Genomic DNA, 25,727 nt, shown 5'->3' with positions numbered 1-25,727 from the left:
GAAATTTCTCTAAGATATACTCTGAAGTAAAAAAAAGCTAGAATTCCAATTGCATAATATATACATTAAATAATTTCAATTTTTGTTATATACACATACATATACTTTGGAAATAAATTTTTAAAAGATGTGGAAAGATAAAATCCAGTAACAGTAATAATATCTAGGGTATTAAGAAGTGAATCCAGGAAATTCCATTTTATTCGTATTAAGTTTTCTCTGTGTAACTAAAAATACATTTTTAAAAGAAAATTTATTTTCTTACCTACAGTGTACCAACTCGCATCTGTTAGTTTATTGATAACAGCTTCCTGATACGCACCATCAAGATTCTTCACTTCCACAATAGCTCCCACCTAAAGTATTTTTAACATGTTAGAAAAACTTTTAAAAGGTAAATGAACAAACCAAAACCTGGGTTTTTCTTTCAATTGAGTGCATGATGGTGAAGAATAAAATGATTACTGACTTCATTTAAAAGTGCCAGCAGTTGGCGTGAGCGCAGTGGCTCACACCTGTAACCCCAGCACTTTGGGGGGGCTGAGGCGGGTGGATCACTTGAGGTCAGGAGTTAAAGACCAGCCTGGCCAACATGGTGAAACCCCGTCTTTACCAAAAATACAAAAATTGGGCAGGCGTGGTGGCAGGTGCCTGTAATTCCAACTACCCAGGAGGCTGAGTCAGGAGAATTGCTTGAACCTGGGAGGTGGAGGTTGCAGTGAGCCGAGATCGTGCCACCGCACTCCAGCCTAGGTGACAGAGCGAGACTCGGCCTCAAAAAAAAAAAAAAAAAAAAAAGTGCCAGCAGTTTTACCCACCAATATTTTTGTACCATCAGTGAAAATGTTAACGTAGTAACAAAGGTAAATAATTCCTAAGTACTATTATAAAGTTTTACCTTTACAACCCCCTAAAAGAGTCCTAGGAACCACCAGGGTCGGTAGATTACACTGTGAGTACCATCATCTGTGAAACTGACTGTCCTTACCCCGTATTTCCAGCCTTCTTTCAAGGAACCTCAGGAAGGAGGTTTAAATTTAAAAATTGCTCTGGGGTTTCCTTTTGGCCCTGAACCAGCCAAAGAGCACACAGTGGTTTACCCACACATTCTCTTTTAGTTTGCTCATTGGCAAAAAGTAAAACAGCATTTATTTCACTTGCCAATGAGGAAAAATGAATGCAAAGAAATAAAACTCTCCAGCTGTTAGTATGAAGGCTGATGACCCTTAAAAGATTTCATTTGCCAGTAGTGGCTCCAAAGAAGTAAGAGCTCTGATTTTTGGTTTTCTAACTTTCTCACTTTTCAGATCATCATCGAACTGACATCACTAATCCCTAGTTCATCATCTATTAATTTTGGAAAATCCATCATTTTAGTAAAGGAAATATCGTGGATTAACTAAATAAATGTAGTCAATGCTTCTTTGATGCTCATTTTATTTCTGAATAAACTGGTTTTACTACCATATCAAGTATTATTTAATATTAAATCTTTTTTGTAAGAGGCAGCATCTCATGCTATCCCCAAGTGCAGTGTGCACAATCATAACTTATTGCAACCTTGAACTCCTGGCCTCAAGCTATCCTCCCGCCTCAGCCTCCTTAGTCGCTGAGATTAAGTCTATTTTTTCTATTAGTCTTTTTAGAGAAAATTACATATTGAGTTTATCAAATCAATAACGAAATGGCCAATGAATTAAAATTACCAAGTATAATTATTTTTTCCCAATCATTAGAATTAACAACGAATACATGAATTACCTTTAGTGGGCCCTTTATGTGGTCATCCTGAACTTCCACTGTTGAAGAATCATGTCTAAATGTCACCTAGAGATTATAAGTTTAATTAGCCACCAAAAATAAACCAAGCAACACAAGCTCATCAATGCACCAATTATTCATTTGTATTAAAAGAAATATAAAATAATAGCTGCCTAGTTTATACAACATCCCAATTCCTAAGTAGATTAACTAAAACAAAAAATTATTTACAAACAACTGTCCAGACCATATCTCAGCTTTCAAAAATAAAAGTAATCAATGATAGCACATCTAAATTATTAGATGTTCCACATGTCATTCTTTTTCCGTTTTTTTTTTTTACTTTTTTCTTTTTTTGATACACAATCTCACTCTGTCGCTCAGGTTGGAAAGCCATAGCGCAATCTTGGCTCACTGCAACCTCCACCTCAGGGTTCAAGTGATTCTCCTGCCTCAACCTTTCAAGTAGCTAGGATTACAGGCACCTACCACCAGGCCGACTAATTTTTGTATTTTTAATAGAGACAGGGTTTCACCACGTTGGCCAGGCTGGTCTCAAACTCCTAAACTCAAGTGATCCGCCTGCCTCGACCTACCAGAGTGCTGGGATTACAGGTATGAGCCACCACGGCCGCTCCCACATATCATTCTTTATTTCAAAACTATCAGTTATTAATTTAGTTGTAAAATTGCTTTTCCTAAGAAATGAGAAAGAAAGATGTGGAGATTTTAGGCTATTAGGTATTATATCATCTTGTGAAGGCCTACCTTAATAATAAACAGTAGCAGCAAACACTTACTGAGATCTGAGCATCAGTCTCTAGTACCAAACATTTCATCTTCACGACAACCCTATTAGGTAGGTATGATTGTTCCCATTTTGTTGATAAGAAAACTGAGAAACAGGCCAGGTGTGGTGGCTCATCTCTGTAATCCCAGCACTTTGGGAGGCCAAGGCAGGTGGATCACCTGAGATCAGGATATGGGACCAGCCTGGCTAACATGGTGAATCCCCATCTCTACTAAAAATACAAAAATTAGCCAGGCATGGTGGCACACGCCTGTTAATCCCAGCTACTCCGGAGGCTGACGCAGGAGAATCGCTTGAACCAGGAAGATGGAGGTTGCAGTGAGCCGAGATTGCATCACTGCACTCCAGCCTGGGGGACAGAGTGAGACTCCGTCTCAAAAACAAAACAAATAACAACAACAACAAAAAAAAACCCAGAAAGTGTAAGTACCTAGTCCAAGATCACTGAACCAGACATGGTGGAGCTATATTTAAAGTCTTGTTCCAGAACTTTACTGTACTCTACATCATTATAAAAATCAGAGAATGGGAAGCCAGATGTGAAAAGATTAAGTTAAAATAATGAGTCCAAATTTAAATATTTAATTAGCTGGTGAAAAACAAGATAGCTTCCACTACTCAGTATAGAAAACAGTTGCTTTCCCTATAAGGTTAAGAGTTTTTTATAGGGATTGAATCATTAACAGGGTCTTTATCAGGTTTATGTGATAATTATTTTAGGTAACAGGCAGGCTCACTCACAAACCAACTCTGAAAGGAGATGCCTTATACCCACAGCATCCCAGGCATTTCTGTGTCATACAAAAGCATTATCACACTTTATTTAAATCACATGTTTAGGTACCTGTGCCCTTCACTTAAACTATAAGCTACTTACAGATGGGGACTAGGTCTTAACACTAGAGTTTCACCTTTAGCTAGAGCTTAGTACATAGTAAATGTTCAATAAATGAAAACAGGTAGTAAAAACGTATCAACAAATTTGTTAAAAATATATTAACTTTGAAGCATAAACAAATTAAACATGTTAAGAAATATATCCCAATATCTACTGATAAAATCACGGAATTAAAAACAATTTCTCGGCCGGGCGCGGTGGCTCAAGCCTGTAATCCCAGCACTTTGGGAGGCCGAGACGGGCGGATCACGAGGTCAGGAGATCGAGACCATCCTGGCTAACACGGTGAAACCCCGTCTCTACTAAAAAATACAAAAAATTAGCCAGGTGAGGTGGCGGGCGCCTGTAGTCCCGGCTACTCGGGAGGCTGAGGCAGGAGAATGGCGTAAACCCAGGAGGCGGAGCCTGCAGTGAGCTGCTATCTGGCCACTGCACCCCAGCCTGGGCGACAGAGCCAGAATCCGTCTCAAAAAAAAAAAAAAAAAAATTTCTTTTTCCTTGTGTATGTGTTTTAATGGACATCACCTCCACAGAAACAAATTTTTAGGGCAGCCAAAAAAATTAAAAATAAGCTTTAGATATTCATTACTTATAAGGCACAAGGTACTCTGTGCTATCAATAGAGGTGGTAGAATCCAGTAAGAGTTTTGTTTCTTTCATTTACAGCAAGAAATGGCAGGACCGATACATGTCATTTTCCTAGTTCATTCATTAGACAGGAAATGTGCAGCTAAGGATGCAAGTTGGGGCTTAAATTCAGCCTTTGCTTTGTGGGCCAAAGCATGGGTCCTCGAGTGACACAGTTCCTGTCCAAAAAGAGTATCTTTTCTAGCTGGCACAAACTTGCTATCTGCAAGCCAAGCGCTGCTAAGGAGGCTTTCCACCAGGAGGGAGGGCTTTTGTCTGCTTCACACAAAGGTGATACATGTGCTACCAGTAGTCCTGAAAAAGTACAAAAATTGGTAAAAGGCTTTCTCTTCATCTGCAGGATAGTACCAGCAAAAAACAGTGCTCAGGGAACACCAGTGTGTGAAGCCAGAACAGGAAATGCATAGTATAAAAGCACCAACCACCAAGCATGTGGAAAATGAAGGTAGGGTGGGACCAAGACTAGACCTCTACTGGTTTATAGTTAATTTAAAGGCCTTATCACAATGGTTCCTAACGAGGAATGCAAATTAGAATCACCCAGGTAGCTTTTCCAACACATCCACACATAAAGAATACACACACAGTAAAAGCTCCAGAAGAGACTGATACCCTACATAGAAGTACAACACCTCTACAGCCTATGTAATTGGTGAAATAAAAACCAATGGTTTAAAAAGTATCTGCTAATCTAGATTATAAATTCCTTGAGGACAGATCAGGTCAGTTTCATCCTAATATCCCCATCCTCCTTCCCACCTAAAAGTTCCCTGCAAAAGGTTTGTCACTCAATAAATTATTGACAAATGAATAAATGTCTATATACAAGTTCACTTGTCTGGCATTTTTCAAGGCTGATAATTTATTAAAATGGAAGCAATTACATTCCTTTTTCTACATTAAGACAAAACTCAAGTACTTTAGAAAGATGTTTCAAAAAAGGCAGAGCATAAGGAGTCAATAACTAGATGTACCTTATTTCACCGTTATCTAGGACACCATCAATTACAAGTCACATTCCAATTTTATGGCTGAAATAGAGGGGGGGAACGCCTTAAAACTGATGAACTACGGTAGTTTCAATTCTGCCATGAATTTGGCATAATGGCCTTGGAGAAATCACTAACCCTCTCTGAGCCTCATTTTTCTTGTAATAAAATGAAACAATTAAACTAGATGACTTCTAAGTTCTTTTCCAGCTCTAAAACACTATACAAACAATAAGATGTCTATAGTGAAATGGCATTCAAAATACCAACTGTGATAATCTAATTTCATTCCAATTATAATACTTTTAAAATAACAAAAAAAGCTTTGTTTTGAGGTACTTTTACAACCTTCACTCATAGAAACTTATTTTGTAGAAAAATAATTCTTAAATACACTCACCAAATAAAAGTTTAAATATTAAATGCTGAACATATAATTTATAAAATCTATAAATACTGTACCTTGACTTTGACAAGTCTTTTTGCTGTCTTGATCTTGGCTTCACAAAAGGCTCCTCTGTATTTAGCACTCACATCAGTGCCCACTGTCAAATAGGGAGGCTCATCAAGGGCCTAAAAATGCAAAGAAATATAATTAGATTTAAACTCTCTAATTCTTTCTCACAATCAGACCTCAGAATAGTGAGCCTAATCTTGTTAAGCTATAACAGTTATAAATGTGAAATGTATGTTAACAAGACCAATCTATAAAATACTATAAATTAAAAAACAAGTAAAATGTTTATCATAAAGACTATTTAAATGTACATCATATAAAATATAAAGGTATCTTATTTCCATTAAATACATATGGTCCATGATATAAATTAGATCACTCACAAGTATGCCCCTCTAGTCACTCAATTCATTCAAATATTTATTTATTCTATGACCACTTAAAGAAAAGGGACCATTGGCCAAAAGGCAGATCTTTAAACTAAAATTCGGGGGGGAGTGGGGGGGAACAAACTCTTCTAATATTTAGGCTCTATCTTAGCAGTCACCCAAATTCAGAATACCTCTGTTATATCTCTATCTAGAAAAGTCTAAGGTAGTATAGTGTAGTGCCTGGTATGGTGGCTCCTGCCTATGATCCCAGAACTTTGGAAGGCCAAGGCTGGAGGGTCACTTGAGTCTAGGAGTTTGAGACCACCCCAAGCAACATAGGAAGAACTCGTATCTACAAAATAAAAAAATAAAAATTAGCTGGCTGTGGTGCCATGCGCCTGTACTCCTAGCTACTTGGGAGACTGAAGTGGGAGGACTGCTTGAGCCCAAGAGGTCGAGACTGGAGTGAACTGTGATTGTGCCACTGAACTCTAGCCTGGGTCACAGAGTGAGACCCTGTCTCAAAAAAGCAAACAAGCCGGGCGCGGTGGCTCACGCCTGTAATCCCAGCACTTTGGGAGGCAGAGGCGGGCGGATCACAAGGTCAAGAGATCGAGACCACGGTGAAACCCCGTCCCTACTAAAAATACAAAAAATTAGCCAGGCGCGGTTGTGGGCGCCTGTAGTCCCAGCTACTCAGGAGGCTGAGGCAGGAGAATGGCGTGAACCCGGGAGGCGGAGCTTGCAGTGAGCCGAGATCGCGCCACTGCACTCCAGCCTGGGCGACAGAGCGAGACTCCGTCTCAAAAAAAAAAAAAAAAAAAGCAAACAAAAAATAATGTAGTATAGCATATAAGGGAGAAAAATAAGTGTATTTAAACTACTAGTGAAAACTATACGAAGAAATTCAATCTGGAAAGTTTCAAAACTTTGAAACCAAAATATCTCAAATGCTTTAATAGGAGGGATTCACTGGATATTTAGTCTTCTACCTTAACTAATATTTATGTTTCTTCAGTTGTGATTTAGTTTTTAATAGCTGCTCTCACGTTTTACAATCAGGTACATTTCTATATCTGTATTTCTAAGGAGTTCTTCTGCTTATATTAATTCCACAGCCAAAGGAAAATCATGTAAGTAGCTTTTTCCAAAGTGCTTTATAAGAAGTACCAACATCCCAGGACGTTCCACCAAAAGGAAAGGAGGCAGGAGTTGGGGGAAATTCAGTATATTGAATAAATTACTTCTCTGCCTCCACTTTGGAGATTCATAAATGTAAACTAAAAGATCTGAGAAACCCTCTAATAGAGAAAAAGATTACATTTTAACATTTCCCAATCTACTTGTCCAAAGAACTCTTTCTTTTCTCTTGACATCTATTAACATCCTACAGAAATTCCATAGAATATAAAGTGAGAAATGCTGTTACGAGTAATAATTAAAGAATCAATTTCATTTAGATTTTAAAATAAATTTTCCCCTAAAGGTTGTGGCTATCATACAGAGTCATCTCTCTCCCAAAGAAAGGGAACGATAGTCTAGCACTGTAACAGAAGCGCCCACAATTGCATCAGGCCTCCACAGCGGCCGCCCGGCTCACAGCCCATGTATTTCATAAAAAGGAAACTCAAAACATGCCAGTTATGCAATTTTTAAAATCAACTTAGGAAAATGCCTATTCATCAGTTCATTTATACCATAATAGGAATATACCCTCACAGAAAGATAATCATTTCTGTACTAATACTTTTTAATTGTTTTATATTGTTAAATACGACTTAATAACTTTACATTGCTGTTGTACCTACTGAATAAATGCATTTCTACTTTACCTACCTGTCTTAGGTCTCTTAAAATATCATTTTCCCTGGCCAAAATTATGGTTACATTCCAGGCATACTAGTGGCTTTATTTTAGCAAGAATATGAAGGAGACTCACAGCACTTTGCTCCAAAATCATAAAAATGGCCACGCATTGGAGGTCACACCTGTAATCCCAGCAATTTGGGAGGCCGAAGCAGGAGGACTGCTTGAGCCCAGGAGTTCGAGATCAGCCCAAGCAACATAGAAAGATCCTATCTCAATTATTTAAAAAAAAAAAAACTTTTATTATAAGGATGGGAAGATTACGTACAGCCCAAGTGATAATGTGTTTGTTAATGTAACTGTGGTAATCATAAAACATGCATCAATTCATCATGTTGCACATACTGAATATGTTCAAGCTTTACTTGTCAATTACTTTTTTTTTTTTTTTTTTTTTTTTTTTGAGACGGAGTCTCGCTCTGTCGCCCAGGCTGGAGTGCAGTGGCACTATCTCGGCTCACTGCAAGCTCCGCCTCCCGGGTTTACGCCATTCTCCTGCCTCAGCCTCCCGAGTAGCTGGGACTACAGGCGCCCGCCACCTCGCCCGGCTAGTTTTTTTTTAAATTTTTTAGTAGAGACGGGGTTTCACTGTGTTAGCCAGGATGGTCTCGATCTCCTGACCTCGTGATCCGCCCGTCTCGGCCTCCCAAAGTGCTGGGATTACAGGCTTGAGCCACCGTGCCCGGCCTCAATTAAATATTTTTTAAAGGCCGGGCGTGGTGGCTCAAGCCTGTAATCCCAGCACTTTGGGAGGCTGAGACGGGCGGATCACGAGGTCAGGAGATCGAGACCATCCTGGCTAACACAGTGAAACCCCGTCTCTACTAAAAAATTTAAAAAAAAACTAGCCGGGCGAGGTGGCGGGCGCCTGTAGTCCCAGCTACTCGGGAGGCTGAGGCAGGAGAATGGCGTAAACCCGGGAGGCGAAGCTTGCAGTGAGCTGAGATCCGGCCACTGCACTCCAGCCTGGGCAACAGAGCAAGACTCTGTCTCAAAAAAAAAAAAAAAAAAAAAAAAAAAATTTTTAAATGTTTTAAAGAGAGAAAAAAAATTTAAGGAAATTTCAATTCACTCTGTGGTTCAATTGGTACTGGGTATTACTGCTATAAAAACTCAAATGATAGGGCAGTCTTCATGACTACAGGCTCATAACTTTCCACAATTTGCGACCTCCTCTATTAACGCATTCTGCCATACTAGTCAGTAAAATTTTATTTTGAGAGGCAAACAGTATAGTTAAAAATAAAATTGATGAGGAAACTGAAATTATGAAACATAGAAGAGAACAATAAATCAACTAAAAGTTGCACATTTGTACCTACTGAGGAACATATAAATATTTAGGAATTGATACACTTTAAAATTTTCAATAGATAATTCTGAACAAAAATAGGGTATAGAACAGTAACATCTTCAGACTATTAGTATTCAGAAACCCATTTGCATATTCTTTTCATTAACATTCACAGACACTAGCAACATTTCAACTACAGCAAACTGTAGATTTGCTTATTGGGCAAATTTATTAAAGCTGAATTTAAGAAAGGGGATTTCCGTCCCGCAAATTAAGCCCATTGCACATCTTCAACAACATAAAAATCCATGTTGACAGAAGAAGGGTATTAATTACTTCAAATTATTGTGGGGCAAATCATGCTTCTGAAGGGTAATATTTTCTTTCCTTCATGCTAGAACACATGAAAAGGAATTACAAGGCATATAAAGAAAATGCCTTTAGAAAGACTTGCAGAGGGAGGGCTGGGCGCGGGGCTCACGCCTGTAATCCCACCACTTTGGGAGGCCGAGGCAGGCGAATCATGAGGTCAGGAGATCGAGACCATCCTGGCTAACACGGTGAAACCCCATCTCTATTAAAAAAAAAAAAATTGCCGGGCGCGGTGGCTCAAGCCTGTAATCCCAGCACTTTGGGAGGCCGAGACGGGCGGATCACGAGGTCAGGAGTTCGAGACCATCCTGGCTAACACGGTGAAACCCCGTCTCTACTAAAAAATACAAAAAACTAGCCGGGCGAGGTGGTGGGCGCCTGTAGTCCCGGCTACTCAGGAGGCTGAGGCAGGAGAATGGCGTAAAAACCCGGGAGGCGGAGCTTGCAGTGAGCTGAGATCCGGCCACTGCACTCCACCCTGGGCGACACAGCGAGACTCCGTCTCAAAAAAAAAAAAAAAAAAAAAATTAGCCGGGCATGGTGGCAGACACCTGTAGTTAACTACTCAGTAGGCTAAGGCAGGAGAATGGCGTGAACCTGGGAGGCGGAGCTTGCAGTGAACTGAGATCGTGCCACTGCACTCCAGCCTGGGTGACAGAGTGAGACACTGTCTCAAAAAAAAAAAAAGACAGACAGACTTGCAGGAAAAAAAAAAGAAAGACAGACTTGTGGAAGGACACTAAAGTCTGATAAAAGCTGCTAAAACTGAAACACATTATGAGAGCAGTGTTAATTTGTTATAAAGAGCACAGAAAAAGCAATGATCTGTGTTCTGATCTTACTGCTGCCACCTCTATTTATTATACATCATCTCAGGTAAGTTACTTTTCTGTTCCTAAATTCTCATTTAGCACAATAATGTGAATCTCTTTTTTTTTTTTTTTTTTTTTTTTTGAGACGGAGTCTTGCTCTGTCGCCCAGGCTGGAGTACAGTGGCCAGATCTCAGCTCACTGCAAGCTCCGCCTCCCAAGTTTACGCCATTCTCCTGCCTCAGCCTCCCAAGTAGCTGGGACTACAGGCGCCCGCCACCTCGCCCGGCTAGATTTTTGTATTTTTTAGTAGAGACGGGGTTTCACCGTGTTAGCCAGGATGGTCTCGATCTCCTGACCTCATGATCCGCCCGTCTCGGCCTCCCAAAGTGCTGGGATTACAGGCTTGAGCCACCGTGCCAGGCCAATAATTTGAATCTTACACATAATTGTTTAGCAAGCCTATGTCAAAGCATTGACATTACAAAGGTGGACAGAATGGGAACCTTTGAGACATATATAATCATCTAGAATGAAACTATCGAACTATTTTTAAATGCCAACCAAAATATGAATGAGACTTTACACAGAAACCCAAATCAAATCTGTAACTGAGGTGGTCAGATTTCAGTATATCATTTTAGGTGGGCATAAGGTATCACTCTATCATTAGTTTAACATGAGGTAATGGAGCAGACTGATTAATAGCACAGGCTTTCAAAGCAGAGAGGCAAGGTCCTAATCCAAGCTCTACTCCTTACACCAACTAGATGAGTTTTTGTAGGCTACTGAACCTCTCTAAGCTTCAGCTGCCACATCAAAAAAACAGAGTCAATATTAGAAAGCACTCCATTGTGATGTCTGAGGTAGTCAGCTAGGAAGTTATAATATTATGAAACACTTCATGTGGACAAACAAGTCATTTTATCATAGAAATTCAGATTTGGTTCCCTTCCTTATTTCTTAATATTCAAGGGGCAAAACCACATTTTGGCTGGGCAAGGTGGCTCATGCCTGTAATCCCAGCACTTTGGGGGGCCAAGGCAGGTGGATTAACTGAAAGTCAGGAGTTGAGACCAGCCTGGCCAACATGGTGAAACCCCATCTCTAGTTAAAATATAAAAATTTAGCCAGATGTGGTGGCGGGTGCCTGTAATCCCAGCTACACGGGAGGCTGAAGCAGGAGAACTGCTTGATCTCAGGAGGCGGAGGTTGCAGTGAGCCGAGATCGTGCCATTGCACTCCAGCCTGGGCGACAAGAGGGAAACTTCATCTCAAAAATAAATAAATAAATAAATAATAAAAATAAAAAACATTTTAGGCTGGGCACGGTGGCTCATGCCTATAATCCCAGCACTTTGGGAGGCTGAGGCAGGTGGATCATGAGGTCAGGCATTCGAGACCAGCCTGACCAACATCGTGAAACTCTCTCTCTACTAAAAATACAAAACATTAGCTGGGTGTGGTGGCAGGCACCTGCAATCCCAGCTACTCGGAAGGCTGAAGCAGGAGAATCACTTGAACCTGGGAGGTGGAGATTGCAGTGAGCCAAGACTATGCCACTGCACTCCAGCCCAGGCGACAGTGTGAGACTCCGTCTCAAAAAAATAAAATAAAATAAAAAGTCAGCATAATACAGTAATTAAGAGTACGGGTTCCCAAGCCAAGCACAGTGGCTCACACCTGTAACCCCAGCACTTTGGGAGGCCTAAGAGAGAGGACTGCTTGAGCCCAGGAGTCCAAAACCAGACTGGGCAACATGGCAAAACCCTATTTTTACTAAAAATACAAAAATTAGCCAAGCATGGTGGCACCTGCTGGTAGTGCTGACTATGAGGAAGGCTATGGTGGGAGGACCACTTTAAGCCCGAAAGGCTGAGGTTGCAGTGAGCAGAGATCACACCACTGCACTCCAGCCTGGGCGACATTGAGACCTTGTCTCAAAAAAAAAAAAGAAAAGAAAAAAAAAAGGGTATACGTTCCTAAACTAGATGTCTAGGTTCAAATCTATCCCTTAGTAGTGAGGTGACCTTGGGCTAAGCCACTTAGCTTAAGGCCTCAGCATACAATAACAGTTCTGTCACAAGGATGAGGAGTAAGATGGTACACATAAAATGCTTAGAAGAGGGCCCAGCACACATTGCCAAATAAAGGCAATTATTTTTACTTTACAACCTGGGAGGCAATTGTTATAAAAAAAAAAAAAAAAAGTTTAAGTCTATATACAAATGGGTTAAATCATAAAAAAAATCCCATATAAATAGAGCAGATGCCAATGTAATTGTGTATAAATTGTGTATATATGTGGGGGACGAGGAGTTCCTTTAAAATATTTTCTCCCTCATTCAATCCAGACATGAAGTAATCATGTTGAATTCTAGCGGCAAGAGAATGAATCTTAAATCTTTGTGGGGATGCTCCATAACAAAGTGTATCACGACCCCTTAGTGTACCAAGACTGCACCAGTATTTTGAGGCTAATTTACTTTGGTTCAATTGAGAGACATACAAAGGATTATGTCGGCAGGTTAACTAAGATTCTTCTGACCAAGACCAATCCTGGTAAGTATGCATGTCTATCTATACGTAGCCAGAAAACAAACAACTCTTGCCTTTTCTTTTTGCTCTGCTTCTCTAATTCTGATCAATAGTATGGATCATCTCAGAGGCTAAATGTTTTTATGTAGCACCTCCATGCCAAAAAGGAAATTAAACTACTAAATTACCATCCCTTTCTTGAACAAACAGAACAGTTTTCTGGTTGCCAAGGCAACAGCTACCTCATAGTTTTCCAGCATTGCTTAAATAATTATTTTCCTAGCCAGTCTACAAAACGTCCTAACTGGCACCTAAAAACCACTGAATTCCATGGGAACACTAAAAAGCATAAGCCATTTTAAAATTAGCTATTAGTGGATAATAATCCTTCAAGATGCCAAAATGCCAAGGAAGCACAGAAGTGCACAAATGAATCAACAGTAATCTCTAATGTGTCTTTGGGCTGCAGCATATAAAACACATAAATTAAGTTTTAGAAAGACAATAGTTAAATCTTCAAATGGCTGGCTAACACACTGACTAGGAAATATTCAATTATTCGAGATGTTTTTTAAAAAGCAAAACATGCTAGGTGACATTTTATTGAGGTAGTTTCTTTTAAAAAGTAAGGGATTCAAATTGGTTACAGTGCCAATGTAGCCAAAAGAATCAGAAAACAAAAGTATTAAATTTGATCATAAAAACCATCAGTAGGCTGGGTGCAGTGGCTCACGCCTATAATCCCAGCACTTTGGGAGACCAAGGTGTGTGGATTGTTTGAGCTCAGGAGTTCGAGACCAGCCTGGGTAACAGGGTGAAACCCCGTCTCTACCAGAAATACAAAAATTAGCCAGGCATAGTGGCATACGTGTATGGTCCCAACCACTAGGGAGGCTGAGGTGGGAGGATTGCTAGAGCTCAGGAAGTGGAGGCTGCAGTGAGCCATGATTGCAACACGGCACTCCAGTCTTGACAGAGCAAGTCTGTCAAAAAACAAAACATTTATATACTAAAGGGTGTACCATTTAAAAAGCAAGCTTAAAATGCACCATTTGGTTGGGGGGAATATAAAAACAATGAATACATCGAGGAAATGATGAAAACCATGGCCGGGCGTGGTGGCTCACACCTGTAATCCTAGCACTTTGGGAGGCGAGGTGGGCGGCTCACGAGGTCAAGAGATCGAGACCACCCTGGCTAAAACGGTGAAACCCGTCTCTACTAAAAATACAAAAAATTAGCCAGGCATGGTGGCAGGCGCCTGTAGTCCCAGCTACTCGGGAGGCTGAGGTAGGAGAATGGTGTGAACCCGGGAGGCGGAGCTTGCAGTGAGCCGAGATCGCGCCACTGTACTCCAGCCTGGGCAACAAAGCAAGACTCCGTCTCCAAAAAAAAAAAAAAAAAAAGAAAAAAGAAAACCATGCAATATAACTTCAAAATATTCTCTGGGGCCATTTCTTCTCTCCCTTTTCATGTTGCACTAAGGACATGGATTTGTTGTGAAGGGGTAAAGGTTGAAGAGGCACAAGGACAGAAGCTGAATATACAAGGCAGTGAAGAGGAGGCCTGGGGGAACCACACGGAGGTACAGTCCTGTGGCTGAGGACATGGGTGAGAGCTGAATAGGGAGAGAGGAGATGAGCAGCAAGGCTGGAAGATCCATTACCCGGACCAAATAAATAAACAGACTAATCAAGTAAGTAAATACACTGAATATAGTGGGGGCCATGTTTTTCACTCCAAAGAAGTTAAAATAGAAGGAAGGGAGTGATCTCGGCTCACTGCAACCTCTGCCTCCCAGGTTCAAGCGATTCTCCTGCCTCAGCCTGCCAAGTAGCTGGTATTACAGGCACTCTCCACCATGCCCAGCTAATTAGTAGAGACGGGGTTTCGACATGTTGGTCAGGCTGGTCTCGAACTCCTGACCTCGTGATCCACCCCCGCCTTGGCCCACGTCTTGATTTCTTAAATAACTCTCTCCATTAAAAGGTATTAGGATCCTTAGAAAAATGGTTGATTTCAAGGTTGGACAGAGAAAAGCTCAAGAAGAATCTGAAACATCTTGTATCAGAAAGTAAAGAAATGGTGCGACTAATGATAGGGACATTTCAAAGGGACACAGAAAGCATCTTGAAGGGGTTTTCCTCTTACTGGCCAAATGGGGGAAAGTTTGAGCATAAAATAAATATTATTTGTTCTATTATCTCTTTAGGGATATATCAACTTAAGATCTGTGTATTCCACAGTAAATTAATTATATCTCACTTTAAAAAGTTGGTAACAAATTACAATTCATTCAGTAAAAATGAAATCCATGAATCCATATTGACAAGAATGAATGAATTAATGAATGTTTTAAAATGTAGAAAAGATAAAGTTTTTCCTTATACTAAACTGTTAACAACTGTAACAGAACTGATAGAGAATCAACGTTTGGCAACCATCATAAAGGTAGCTGATTCAGAGAGTTATCAAAAGATGCTAAGCTGGACAGGTAGTTTGATGAACAGAATATTCGCATCATCTTTGAATACTACTGAATTATTTTTAGTGGTGTAATTGTGTGACGTTATGCACTGTAGTATCTAAAGAGCAACCTTTCTGTGGTATATCTGCCAAGAGTAACTGGAAATGAGAAAAAGATAGACAGACCAAAAAGTTGAAGTTATTCTGTTCTATTTATTAGGAATTACACACTGGAGTACAATGGGTGACAGAACATGGTGTTTTAAGCTTGTTCTTACAAAAGTTTGAAGATGATAATGAGTACATATGTATACATATATGTATATAACACATATGAGTGTGTGTATATATATAGATATATACATACATATACAAATCTGTGTATCTCTCTCTGTATACACACACAGAGAGAAAAAGACAAATTAGATATACAGCAAACGACATCGAATGTTAACAACTGGTCAGTCTGGTGAAGGAGATTACATGAACTATTTATACGGCACATTTGGAATTATTTGAAAATAAATTATTTTGTAAAGTAATATATATTTATTGTGCATTTGCATATTTTTCTATTAATTATCTATTTATATTCTTTACCCATCTTTCTGAATTACTCGTTTTTGTTTTGTTTGTTTGTTTGTTTTACTGGATTGTAAGAGTTACTGCATATTTTAAAACTCAACCGTGGCCAGGTGCAGTGCCTCACACCTGTAATTCCAATATTTTGGGAGGCCGAGGCGGGCGGATCACAAGGTCAGGAGATCGAGACCATCTTGGCTAACACAGGGAAACCCTGTCTCTACTAAACATACAAAAATATTAGTCGGGCCTCATGGCAGGTGCCTGCAGTCCCAGCCACTCAGGAGGCTGAGGCAGGAGAATGGTGTGAACCCAGGAGGCGGTGCTTGCAGTGAGCCAAGATCACGCCACTGCACTCCAGCCTGGGAGACAGAGAGAGACTCCATCTCAAAAAACAAAACAAAACAAAACAAAACAAAATCTCAACCACTTCCCAAAACACGAAAATCTGTGGATGCTATCTATATTTCTTAATATCCTTCTTCTAATTTTTTAAAGTTTATTTTTGGTTTTCTACATGGTCCTACTGTGTATCTTCTTAAAATTTAAGTTACTTGAGGAGACAAAACCACAAGTTACTTATAAGCAAATTTTAGATCCACATCTAGTAGCAAGAGGGATATCCGCATAGTCACAAATATTAACAGAAGAGTATCTGCATGCTCCTGGAAATTTAAGTAACTCCAAAGAAATATTCTAACTAGAATTTTCTGCCTCAGCAAACAGGTGAGAGAGAAATTGGGAGAGACATTATTAAAAGCCTACTATATTTAAGGCACTGTTCTAAGTATTAAAAAAGGAAAGGAGCTTTCTCATGTAACACAGCCAATCTACTTTGCCTTGAGAAGAGGTTGTCATCTTGCTAGTGAGATCACAATCATATTCAAATGCAAATGAATCTTCTTTGGAGTAACAGCACTCTCAGAACATAAACTTTCATGATATGGAAATTAGAGGAGCCTACTGGAGGATTCAGGCAGTTCAAAATTCAGAATACAAAGAGAAATAGAAACTGGCATTGTTGTGGCTTAATGTATCTGGGCATGTTGGTAACAACTACTGGCATGGATTAGAAGGCAACAAGTACAACATTTTTTAATATAACAAGTCACTAAAGACAGCATCTGGAGAACATTTATAAGAGTTTGATTTTTTTAAAAAATCCTTAAAATCCCTACTGGGCCAGGCCTGTAATCCCAGCACTTTGGGAGGCCAAGGCAGGAGGACCACTTGAGCCCAGGAGTTTGAGATGAGCCTGGGCAACATAGCAAGACTTCATCTCTACAAATAATTTTGAAAAATAAGCCAGATGTGATGGTGAACACTTATGGTCCCAGCTACTAAGGAGGCTGAGGTGGGAGAACTGCTTGAGTCCAGGAGGTTGTGGCTGCAGTGACTCCATCATTGCACTCCAGCCTGGAGGACCAAGTTAAAAAAATAATAGGTCGGATGCCATGGCTCATGCCTATAATCACAACACTTTGGGAGGCCAAGATGGGCGGATCACCTGAGGTCAGGAATTTGAGTCCAGCCTGGCCAACATGGTGAAAGCCAGTCTCTACTAAAAATACAAAACTTAGCCAGGCATGGTGGTAGGTACCTGTAATCCCAGCTACTCGGGAGGCTGAGGCAGGAGAATCACTTGGACTTGGGAGGCGGAGATTGCAGTGAGCCGAGTTTGCACCACTGCACTCCAGCCTGGGCAACAAAAGTGAAACTCAGTCTCAAAAAATAAAATAAATAATAATAATAATCTGGCCGGGCATGGTGACTCACACCTGTAATCCCAGCACTTTGGGAGGCCAAGGTGGGCAGATCATGTGAGGTAAGCAGTTTGAGACCAACCTGGCCAACACAGTGAAACCCTGTCTCTAATAAAAATAAAAAAAAGTAGCTGGCCGTGGTGGCAGGCACCTGTAATGCCAGCTACTCGGGGGTTGAGTCATGAGAATCACTTAAACCCGCGAGGCAGAGACTGCAGTGACCCGAGATCACGCCACTGCACTCCAGCCTGGGCAACAGAGCGAGACTCCATCTCAAAATAAATAAATAAATTAATTAATAATAATAATCCCCATCAAGTTTTTAATCGTGTTTTATATCCTCAAGAATATGAATTTGAAAGAAGCCATCAACAAGAAACATCAATCTTTAATCACCTGAAAACCTAACAATTACTTGTCTAGTGACCAAAAGAAACTGACCCACACAATATGTATTAAATACTAAGTCACAAAATTCTAGATTCAGAACACTACTGTAGTAAGCCCTTTGGTAAATGATGCTAAATACTCATTGCTGTAACACTATATACTGACTTTCCTTTTCCCTAATATACCAACATTTTGTAAAAGTGATCATTTTATACCATATTTTAATGATTCCTATCTGTCCTCTAGACTGAGCTACTTAAGGTAGAAATAGTGTCTTATTCACCTTTGAATGTCCTGGTCCTAGAATAGTACCTACATATAGAAGAAATTCATGAGATAATTTTTAACACAAAAAGATTAGACATTAGTTAAGCTCTGCTAAATGAGATTCCTCTTAACTTGATTATTTGTATTTCAAAAATACCTCATATTGAGAAGCATCTTTGAGGCGAAAAAGCATGAGCTATGGAATCAGTATCTGAGATCAAACTCTAGGTTCATAACTTACTAGCTACATCATCCTTGGGAAAAGTTATTTAACTTACCTGAGCATAGCTTCACATTTGTAAAGTGTAGTTTATCATAGCAAGAAAATAAACATATGTTTACTTTTATATTATACATTCATTACATATAATTAAATATAAATTACATATTAAATACACACAATACCAATGTGACCTGTTACACATAAAATCACATGTAATAAGCCCTCAATATAAAAAAAGTCTGTGTTAATTTGTTATTATTACCATTCTTCTTAAAGAAGATTTTGTACTTAAGAATCAGATCATGCAGAAATTAGTGACGGAAGCAGTTCAAGAATAAGGTATGAGCAGCTAAGCAGCTAAGCTTATGAGTACAGGACTACAGAGAGGAATGACAAGGGCATTGGTAGCAAATATCCACAAACGGCAATTTTGTTTGGGTAGGCCAGGTGATTTTCCAGATACTCTAGAGAAATATTTTCTGAAATCTCAAGTTCCTGGCAGTTATATTTACAGGCTGGAGTGCAGTGGCGCAACCTTGGCTCACTGCAACCTCTGCCTCCCGGGTTCAAGTGATTCTCCTGCCTCAGCCTTCCAAGGAGCTGGGACTACAGGCGTGCGCCACCCCACCTGGCTAATTTCGTGTGTGTGTATTTTTAGTAGAGACGAGGTTTCACCATGTTAGCCAGGCTGGTCTCGAACTCCTGACCTCAGATGATCCACCCACCTTGGCCTCCCAAAGTGTTAGGATTACAGGCATGAGCCACCGCACTCAGCCTACATAGCTGTTCTTAAACTTAAAAAAAGTAAATTCTCTCTCCCTTAGAGAGATGATGGTTTATTTTTATGTTACTGAAATTCATGCTAACATAAAGCTACCATATTTCTTCTAATTTAAGTCATTAATTGTAAACCACACTTAGCCGCTAAGAAACAAAAAATCTGCCAATTAAACTACGATATACCATCAATTGACTGCTAAATGCATCCTGATTTCAGAAATGTTAAAATGTAGAAAATGTATACCTTATACCTGATAAAATATAGTCATATAGTAGCTAAGATTTATTCTTACAGAACTGTATAAGTATAAAACCAAATCTGCAAACTAAATTCCACAAACCAACAAAATCAATGAAATTCAAGTAAGAACATTAATTCAATAGATGGATGATATTCTGTTACAGCTACACACTCAAAACACAAACATGGCACACACTACTTTGGACTAACATGCTTTTAATGTTGAGCACAGTGTAATGAATCAATTCTCCTACCACTTTTCCCTATGTAAATTAGTACAAAACCTTTGCTGGAGAGATCAGTGTTGCCTCATGAGGTAGGAACATTTCACTTACTGTGAATTCCATCTCCGTTGTTTTATAATTAAACCTGCAACAAGTGAAGTAATACTACTCACTATGAACTCTGGCTGTAAAACATAAAAAGTAATTGCAGAAACTGAAATTATACTAGGTTGGTGCAAAACTGCAGTAGTCTTTGCCATTAAAAGTAATTGCAGGCCAGGCACAGAGGCTCACACCTGTAATCCCAGCACTTTGGGAGGCCAAGGCAGGTGGATTGCCTGAGCTCAGGAGTTCAAGACCACTCTGGGCAACATGGTGAAACCCCATGTCTACTAAAATACAACAACAACAAAAAATTATCTGGGTGTGGTGGTCGGCGCCTGTAGTCCCAGCTACGTGGGAGGCTGAGGCAGGGAGAATCACTTGAGCTGGGGAGGTGGAGGTTGCAGTGAGCTGAAATTATACCACTGCACTCTAGCCTGGGTGACACAGTGAGACTCCATCTCAAAAAATAAATAAATAAATAAAAATAAAAGTAATTGCAAAACCACAATTACTTCTGCACCAACCTAATAGTTCTTTGCTATCCGGATGTACAAATGACCCAGAAAATGTTTACATTAAATCTTTTTAGCTCTCTATATGAAATGAAATGGCAGAAACTCAAGATAAAACAATAATAAAGTATACACCTTTTGAATTTAGTCATTTGTGTGTATTACTTGATACAAATAATCAGTTTTAAACATTTAATTTTTTATTCTATGCAGAGAACTTGCAAACTAGACCAAAGAGAATTTCGGAGAAGTCCAGTTTGATATATACTCGTATAGAGGTAAAAGGATATAGAAGAATAAGGCCATAATTTGTGTAAAGAATATCTCAGCTCAGCTATGGCTGCAATCTGTAATCTATGATTCTCAGTTTCTCCATTTCTAAAAAGAGAGTAAATGATACCTTCTGCCTTAAAAACACTTTATATATAAATGTTAAGTCTGCTGCAGACTTATCTTTGAATTATGATTATCATGTTCTAAAGCAAATGCATACCAAAAACAGGCACAATGGTAAGAGTAGGAAAATCCAACACCAGGCCTAATTTGTGTGTGTGTGTGTGTGTGTGTGTGTAGACTGCTCTACCTGTTCAATGACTATGCATACATGAGGGACCCAACAAATTATATTTTAACAAGTAAAATAAGGACAAATTATCTTACAGATGACCAAATTTTTACAATAAAGAAGCCCACACAGCTTTACAAAGACTAAATCGCTAACATGACAAGTATCAATTACAAGTTATTTCTCTTAACAAAGAGATATGTTCTGGCAATATGCTTTGCCAACAAGTAATTCATTAGACTGGTAGCCACCTGATCCAAACTGGGCCAATCCATTTTTCTCTCCTAGGAAGTTAAAGCCAGGTTAACCAATTAGCTGGTAGAGAAAGGATGTGATGCAGCCTATGGTAGCCATTTTCTGGCATGCACAGGGAGAAGTAGAGAAAATCAGTCTGCTGAAACGAAGTAAGAAATAAAACAGATGCAGAGGGGAAAAAGTGCACATAAGAAACTGTGGGTTTTCTGAGTGACTGAGAGAATAGCTAGCCTTAGTTCCTGTTAGCTTTCCAACTGCCTCCTCAAGCCAAACTGGACTTCCCCTCTTTGGGTACCATGAGATGCTCTGTACCCTTATAATAGATTCTCTTTTCTGCTTTTCATCACCTGAAATAGGTTCTATTATCCATAATGAAAATAGCTTTAATTAAACCCATCAGATGCCTATTATCAAAATAGAAATAATATAAAATATAGTTACAATTCCACAAACATTAACTGAGCACCTACAATGTCCTGGGATATTCAGAACTTAGATCACATCTAGACAAGTATTAAACCAATTCCAGTTTAAAGTTTTAAAAGCTAAACTGTCAAAATATACAAAAATCCTGGGCTGGGCACAGTGGCTCATGCCTGTAATCCCAAGACGCTGGGAGGCCAAGGTGGGAGGATTGCTTGAGCCCAGGAGTTCAAGACCAGCTGGGACAACATGACAAAACCTCATCTCTACAAAATATCAAAAACTCAGCCAGGCGTGGTAGCACACGCCTGTGGCTCCTAGCTAGTGAGGAGGCTGAGGCAGATGGATCACTTGAGCCTGGGGAGTGGAGGCTGCAGTAAGCTGTGATCACACCATTGCACTCCAGCCTAGGTGACAGAGAGAGACTTTCAAGAAAAAAAACCTTGACCAGTAAGAAATAATGAAACGTGAACATACGAAGCAAAAAAAAAAAAAACAGGTTTTTTAAAAACACTATTCAAGGTCATCAGATCATTACAATAACATTAGCAAACTAACGCTAATTAGTAGCATTAGTAGCATTAGCAAACATTAGTAAGATATAACCTCTGGCTATCTATTTTTAAAAATCAGCTTTTAAGCCCTTACCAGATGGGTCTGGCCCTACAATCTTATTAAAAATATATTTACACTTATTAAAAAACAATAGTTTACATCTTCCATAGAGCCTTACATTTCTACTCATATTTTTCAAAGTTATAAACTTCTTACCAAATAAAAATAAAAAATAAAGCAAGAATACTAATTGTCATGGTGGTGCACACCTGTAGTCCTAGCTACTTGGGAGGCTGAGGCAGGAGGATTGCTTGAGCCCAGAAGTTCAAGGCTGCATTGAGCTATGATCACACCACTGCACTCCAGTCTGGGAGACACAACAAGACCCTGTCTCTTTAAAAAAGGAAAGAAAAAAATTACAAGTTATTTCTCTTAACAAAGAGATATGCTGGCCAGGCGTGGTGGCTCACGCCTACAATCCCAGCACTTTGGGAGGCTGAGGCAGGGGGGATCACCTGAACTCAGGAGTTTGAGACCAGCCTGGCCAACATGATGAAACCTCATCTCTACTAAAAACACAAAAAATTAGCGGGGAGTGGTGGCAGGCGCCTGTAATCCCAGCTACTCGGGAGGCTGAGGCAGGAGAATCGCTTGAACCTGGGAGGTGGAGATTATAGGGAGCCGAGATTGCGCCACTGCAATCAAGTCTGGGTGATAGAGCAAAACACCATCTCAAAAAAATAAAAAAAGATATGTTCTGGCAATATGCTTTTGCCAAGAAACAGCCTGAGCAACATAGGAAGACGTGCCTATACAAAAAATAAAAAAATTACCTGGGCGCGGTGGCACACGCCTATGGTCACAACCATTCAAGGGGCTGAGGTGAGAAGATCACTTGAGCTGAGGAGGTTGAAGGTGCAACAAGCCATGATCGTGCCACTGCACTCCAGCTTGGGTGGCAGAGAGACTCTGTCTTGAAAATTTAAAGAAGATTTTAGAGGCTGGGTGCAGTGGGTCAAGCCTGTAATCCCAGCACTATGGGAGGCTGAGGAGGGCAGATCACCTGAGGTCAGGAGTTCAAGACCAGCCTGACCAACATAGTGAAACCCAGTCTCTACTAAAAATACAAAATTAGCCAGGCATGGTGGCACACGCCTGTAATCCCAGCTACTCGGGAGGCTGAGGCAGAAGAATTACTTGAATCTGGGAGATGGAGGTCACGCCACTGCACTCCAACATAGGCAACAAGAGTGAAACTCCATTTCCAAAAAAAAAAAAAAAAAGATCATAGAAATAAAATTTCAACTTTGTACATTAATCTGTTAATCTAATATTCTTTTTTCACTAAACTGAATTTATAAGCTAAACAATTTACTTAAATACTAGTTAACCATGGGGAGTGTGTGCATGTGTATTTCACTATCATACAAAGTTAGATACTTGCAACAGTAATTTTGAAGAATGAAATCCCTTGCAATAATACATGGTCCTTGCCGCCTATGCCATCTCAATTTGTATTACAGTTCTACTGTTAAAACTGGAAAGAACCTTCTGATACATCACATAAAAGCAATTTGCTTTTTATATTATAAGTTACTAGCCTATGACAAGATAAACAGTGATATTAAAAGCAATAATGTAAATGAGACCATTTTAATGCCTTATATTTTGTGTGTGTGTGTTTTGTTGGTTTTATTTTACATTTTTCTCTTGATGACCCTTCCCAACATCTTTCAGGATTTTAATGGTGGCACTAAACGGCTTTTCTTGGCCATTCCTTCCAAACTATCTCACACTAAATGGAGATTCTATTAGTTGCTGAGGATATCTATTCCAACTATTCACTTAGGACCGTAACAATTTCAAGATGAGTGTAAAGAAACATATTTAAGTCAAAACTCTACCAAAATGCTATTTCCTGACTCTCCATATGCACCTACTCTTACTGGTACATCACAGTGGTACTCTTTTGAGTCACCAGTAATTAATGGTTAAGTCAGAGCCAATATCCGATTTGAAGACCTGAGTATTATTCCCCTATCCCACTGCACAGCTATTTAAGTAAATGTACACACACAAGGTACCATTAGCAAAGGCAAGTAGGAAGGGCCATGCTACATACAGGGGTATGTAACAGGCCTTCAGGATACTCGGTCTTGCCTTCTTTCAATGGGCTCTCAGAACTAAACAGACTCAATTTCAAAGCATTCAATAGAACAGTTTATATTAGATTATCATCAGACCTGGAGTTTTAAAAAATTATACCAATCAAATAAGTTACTAGTTTACTTATCTACCTAGGGATCTCAATGCACGTGCAAACATTTTCAGAATTTCATTATCAAACATGCCCTCCTACCTAAGTGTGTTAACCATGCCCACCTAACCTCCGTTTTGCTGGGATTTTCTGATCCCCACTGAGATCATGAAAAACATTTCTATGGCATCCGCTCCTATAAGCATTCCCAGTGGGACAGAAAAGCCAATAAATCCCTTAAAATAGTCTAGCCATTTCCCCTGCCAATCCATTTTCCCTAAGAAAATGCTGAAGAGACAATCCACTAGACTGTAATTACCCAAGGGAGATGATAAATTTCAGGTGATATGAGGAAGATTAACTGAGCACACACAAAAAAATAGTGAACTGTTAATTTACTTATCTTAAAAACAGATAGAAATAAACTTTACTAGTAAGTATTTCTTATGTTGATCTACAAGAGCAACACACCATGTGGACACACACATCCTGAGGGAAAAGTGGCAGCTGCGCAACACAGCAGGGTTGACAATGAAGTCTTCAACCGTCCTATCACTTTCGGCACACAGTATTTGGTATGCCTGTACATGGGAATTTAATAGATTACATTTTTCTTGTTTACATAAGTTTGTGGATTGTACTATAAACAAAAAAAGTGGTTCTCAAAGTATGCTCCCAGGACCAATAGCATCAGCAACATCTGAAAATGTGTTTTTTTTGAGACAGGGTCTCACTCACTCTGTCACCCAGGCTGGAGTACAGTCATGAGATCCTAACTCACTGCAGCCTCCACCTCCCAGGCCGAAGTGGTCCACCCACCTCAGCCTCCCAAAGTGCTGGGATTACAGCAAAGTGCATACAGCACCCAGCCAACACCTGGGAATTTGTTAGAAATGCAAATTCCCAGGCACCACTCCAGACATTCCGAATTAGAAACTCTCCGGGAGGGAAACAGCACTTCGTGTCTTAAGCCCGCCAGGACACTCTGATGCACTCCCCACCCTCCACAAGACTGAGAAACATTGACCTAGAGGTTATTCCTCTAGGTCTTAAGTAGATATTTGTAATAGATATGCTCAGTAACCAATAGAATCTCCATTTGGTTTCCTGAACCACGTAGTATGAGGTATTCTGGTAGGAATCAAAAACTGAAAGCCATTTTGGAAATTTCAGAAGTCATTAAAGACCTGAAAGACATCAGGATGGTGATAATGAAAACAATGTAATAATGTACGCACAAAATAAAATATGGCCATAAAAGCAGACCAATTTAAAATAATACACTATTTAAAAGTTGCTTTGAG

The 25,727-nt window shown here is 39.7% G+C and overlaps 1 protein-coding gene across 7 annotated transcripts in view; it reads right to left on the bottom strand.

Moving 5' to 3' along the window:
- ARID4B (AT-rich interaction domain 4B) overlaps window positions 1-25,727 on the bottom strand; it is a 167,318-nt gene that overhangs the window by 91,946 nt on the left and 49,645 nt on the right. For all 7 annotated transcript variants that reach the window (XR_013416007.1, XR_013416006.1, XM_077998447.1 and 4 more), the window contains 3 exons: window positions 5,570-5,680; window positions 1,762-1,827; window positions 266-356 (listed from right to left, as the gene is read on the bottom strand). Coding sequence is in view for 3 of the 7 variants with exons in the window: in XM_015126853.3 (XP_014982339.1) it covers window positions 266-356; window positions 1,762-1,827; window positions 5,570-5,680 (268 nt within the window). In the remaining 4 variants the exon portion in view is untranslated. The remainder of the gene's footprint in view (window positions 1-265; window positions 357-1,761; window positions 1,828-5,569; window positions 5,681-25,727) is intronic.

Source organism: Macaca mulatta, chromosome 1 (genome assembly GCF_049350105.2).
Source record: "Macaca mulatta isolate MMU2019108-1 chromosome 1, T2T-MMU8v2.0, whole genome shotgun sequence".
In the NCBI taxonomy this organism is placed as follows: domain Eukaryota; kingdom Metazoa; phylum Chordata; class Mammalia; order Primates; family Cercopithecidae; genus Macaca; species Macaca mulatta.
This window is presented reverse-complemented; position numbering and strand designations above follow the sequence as displayed.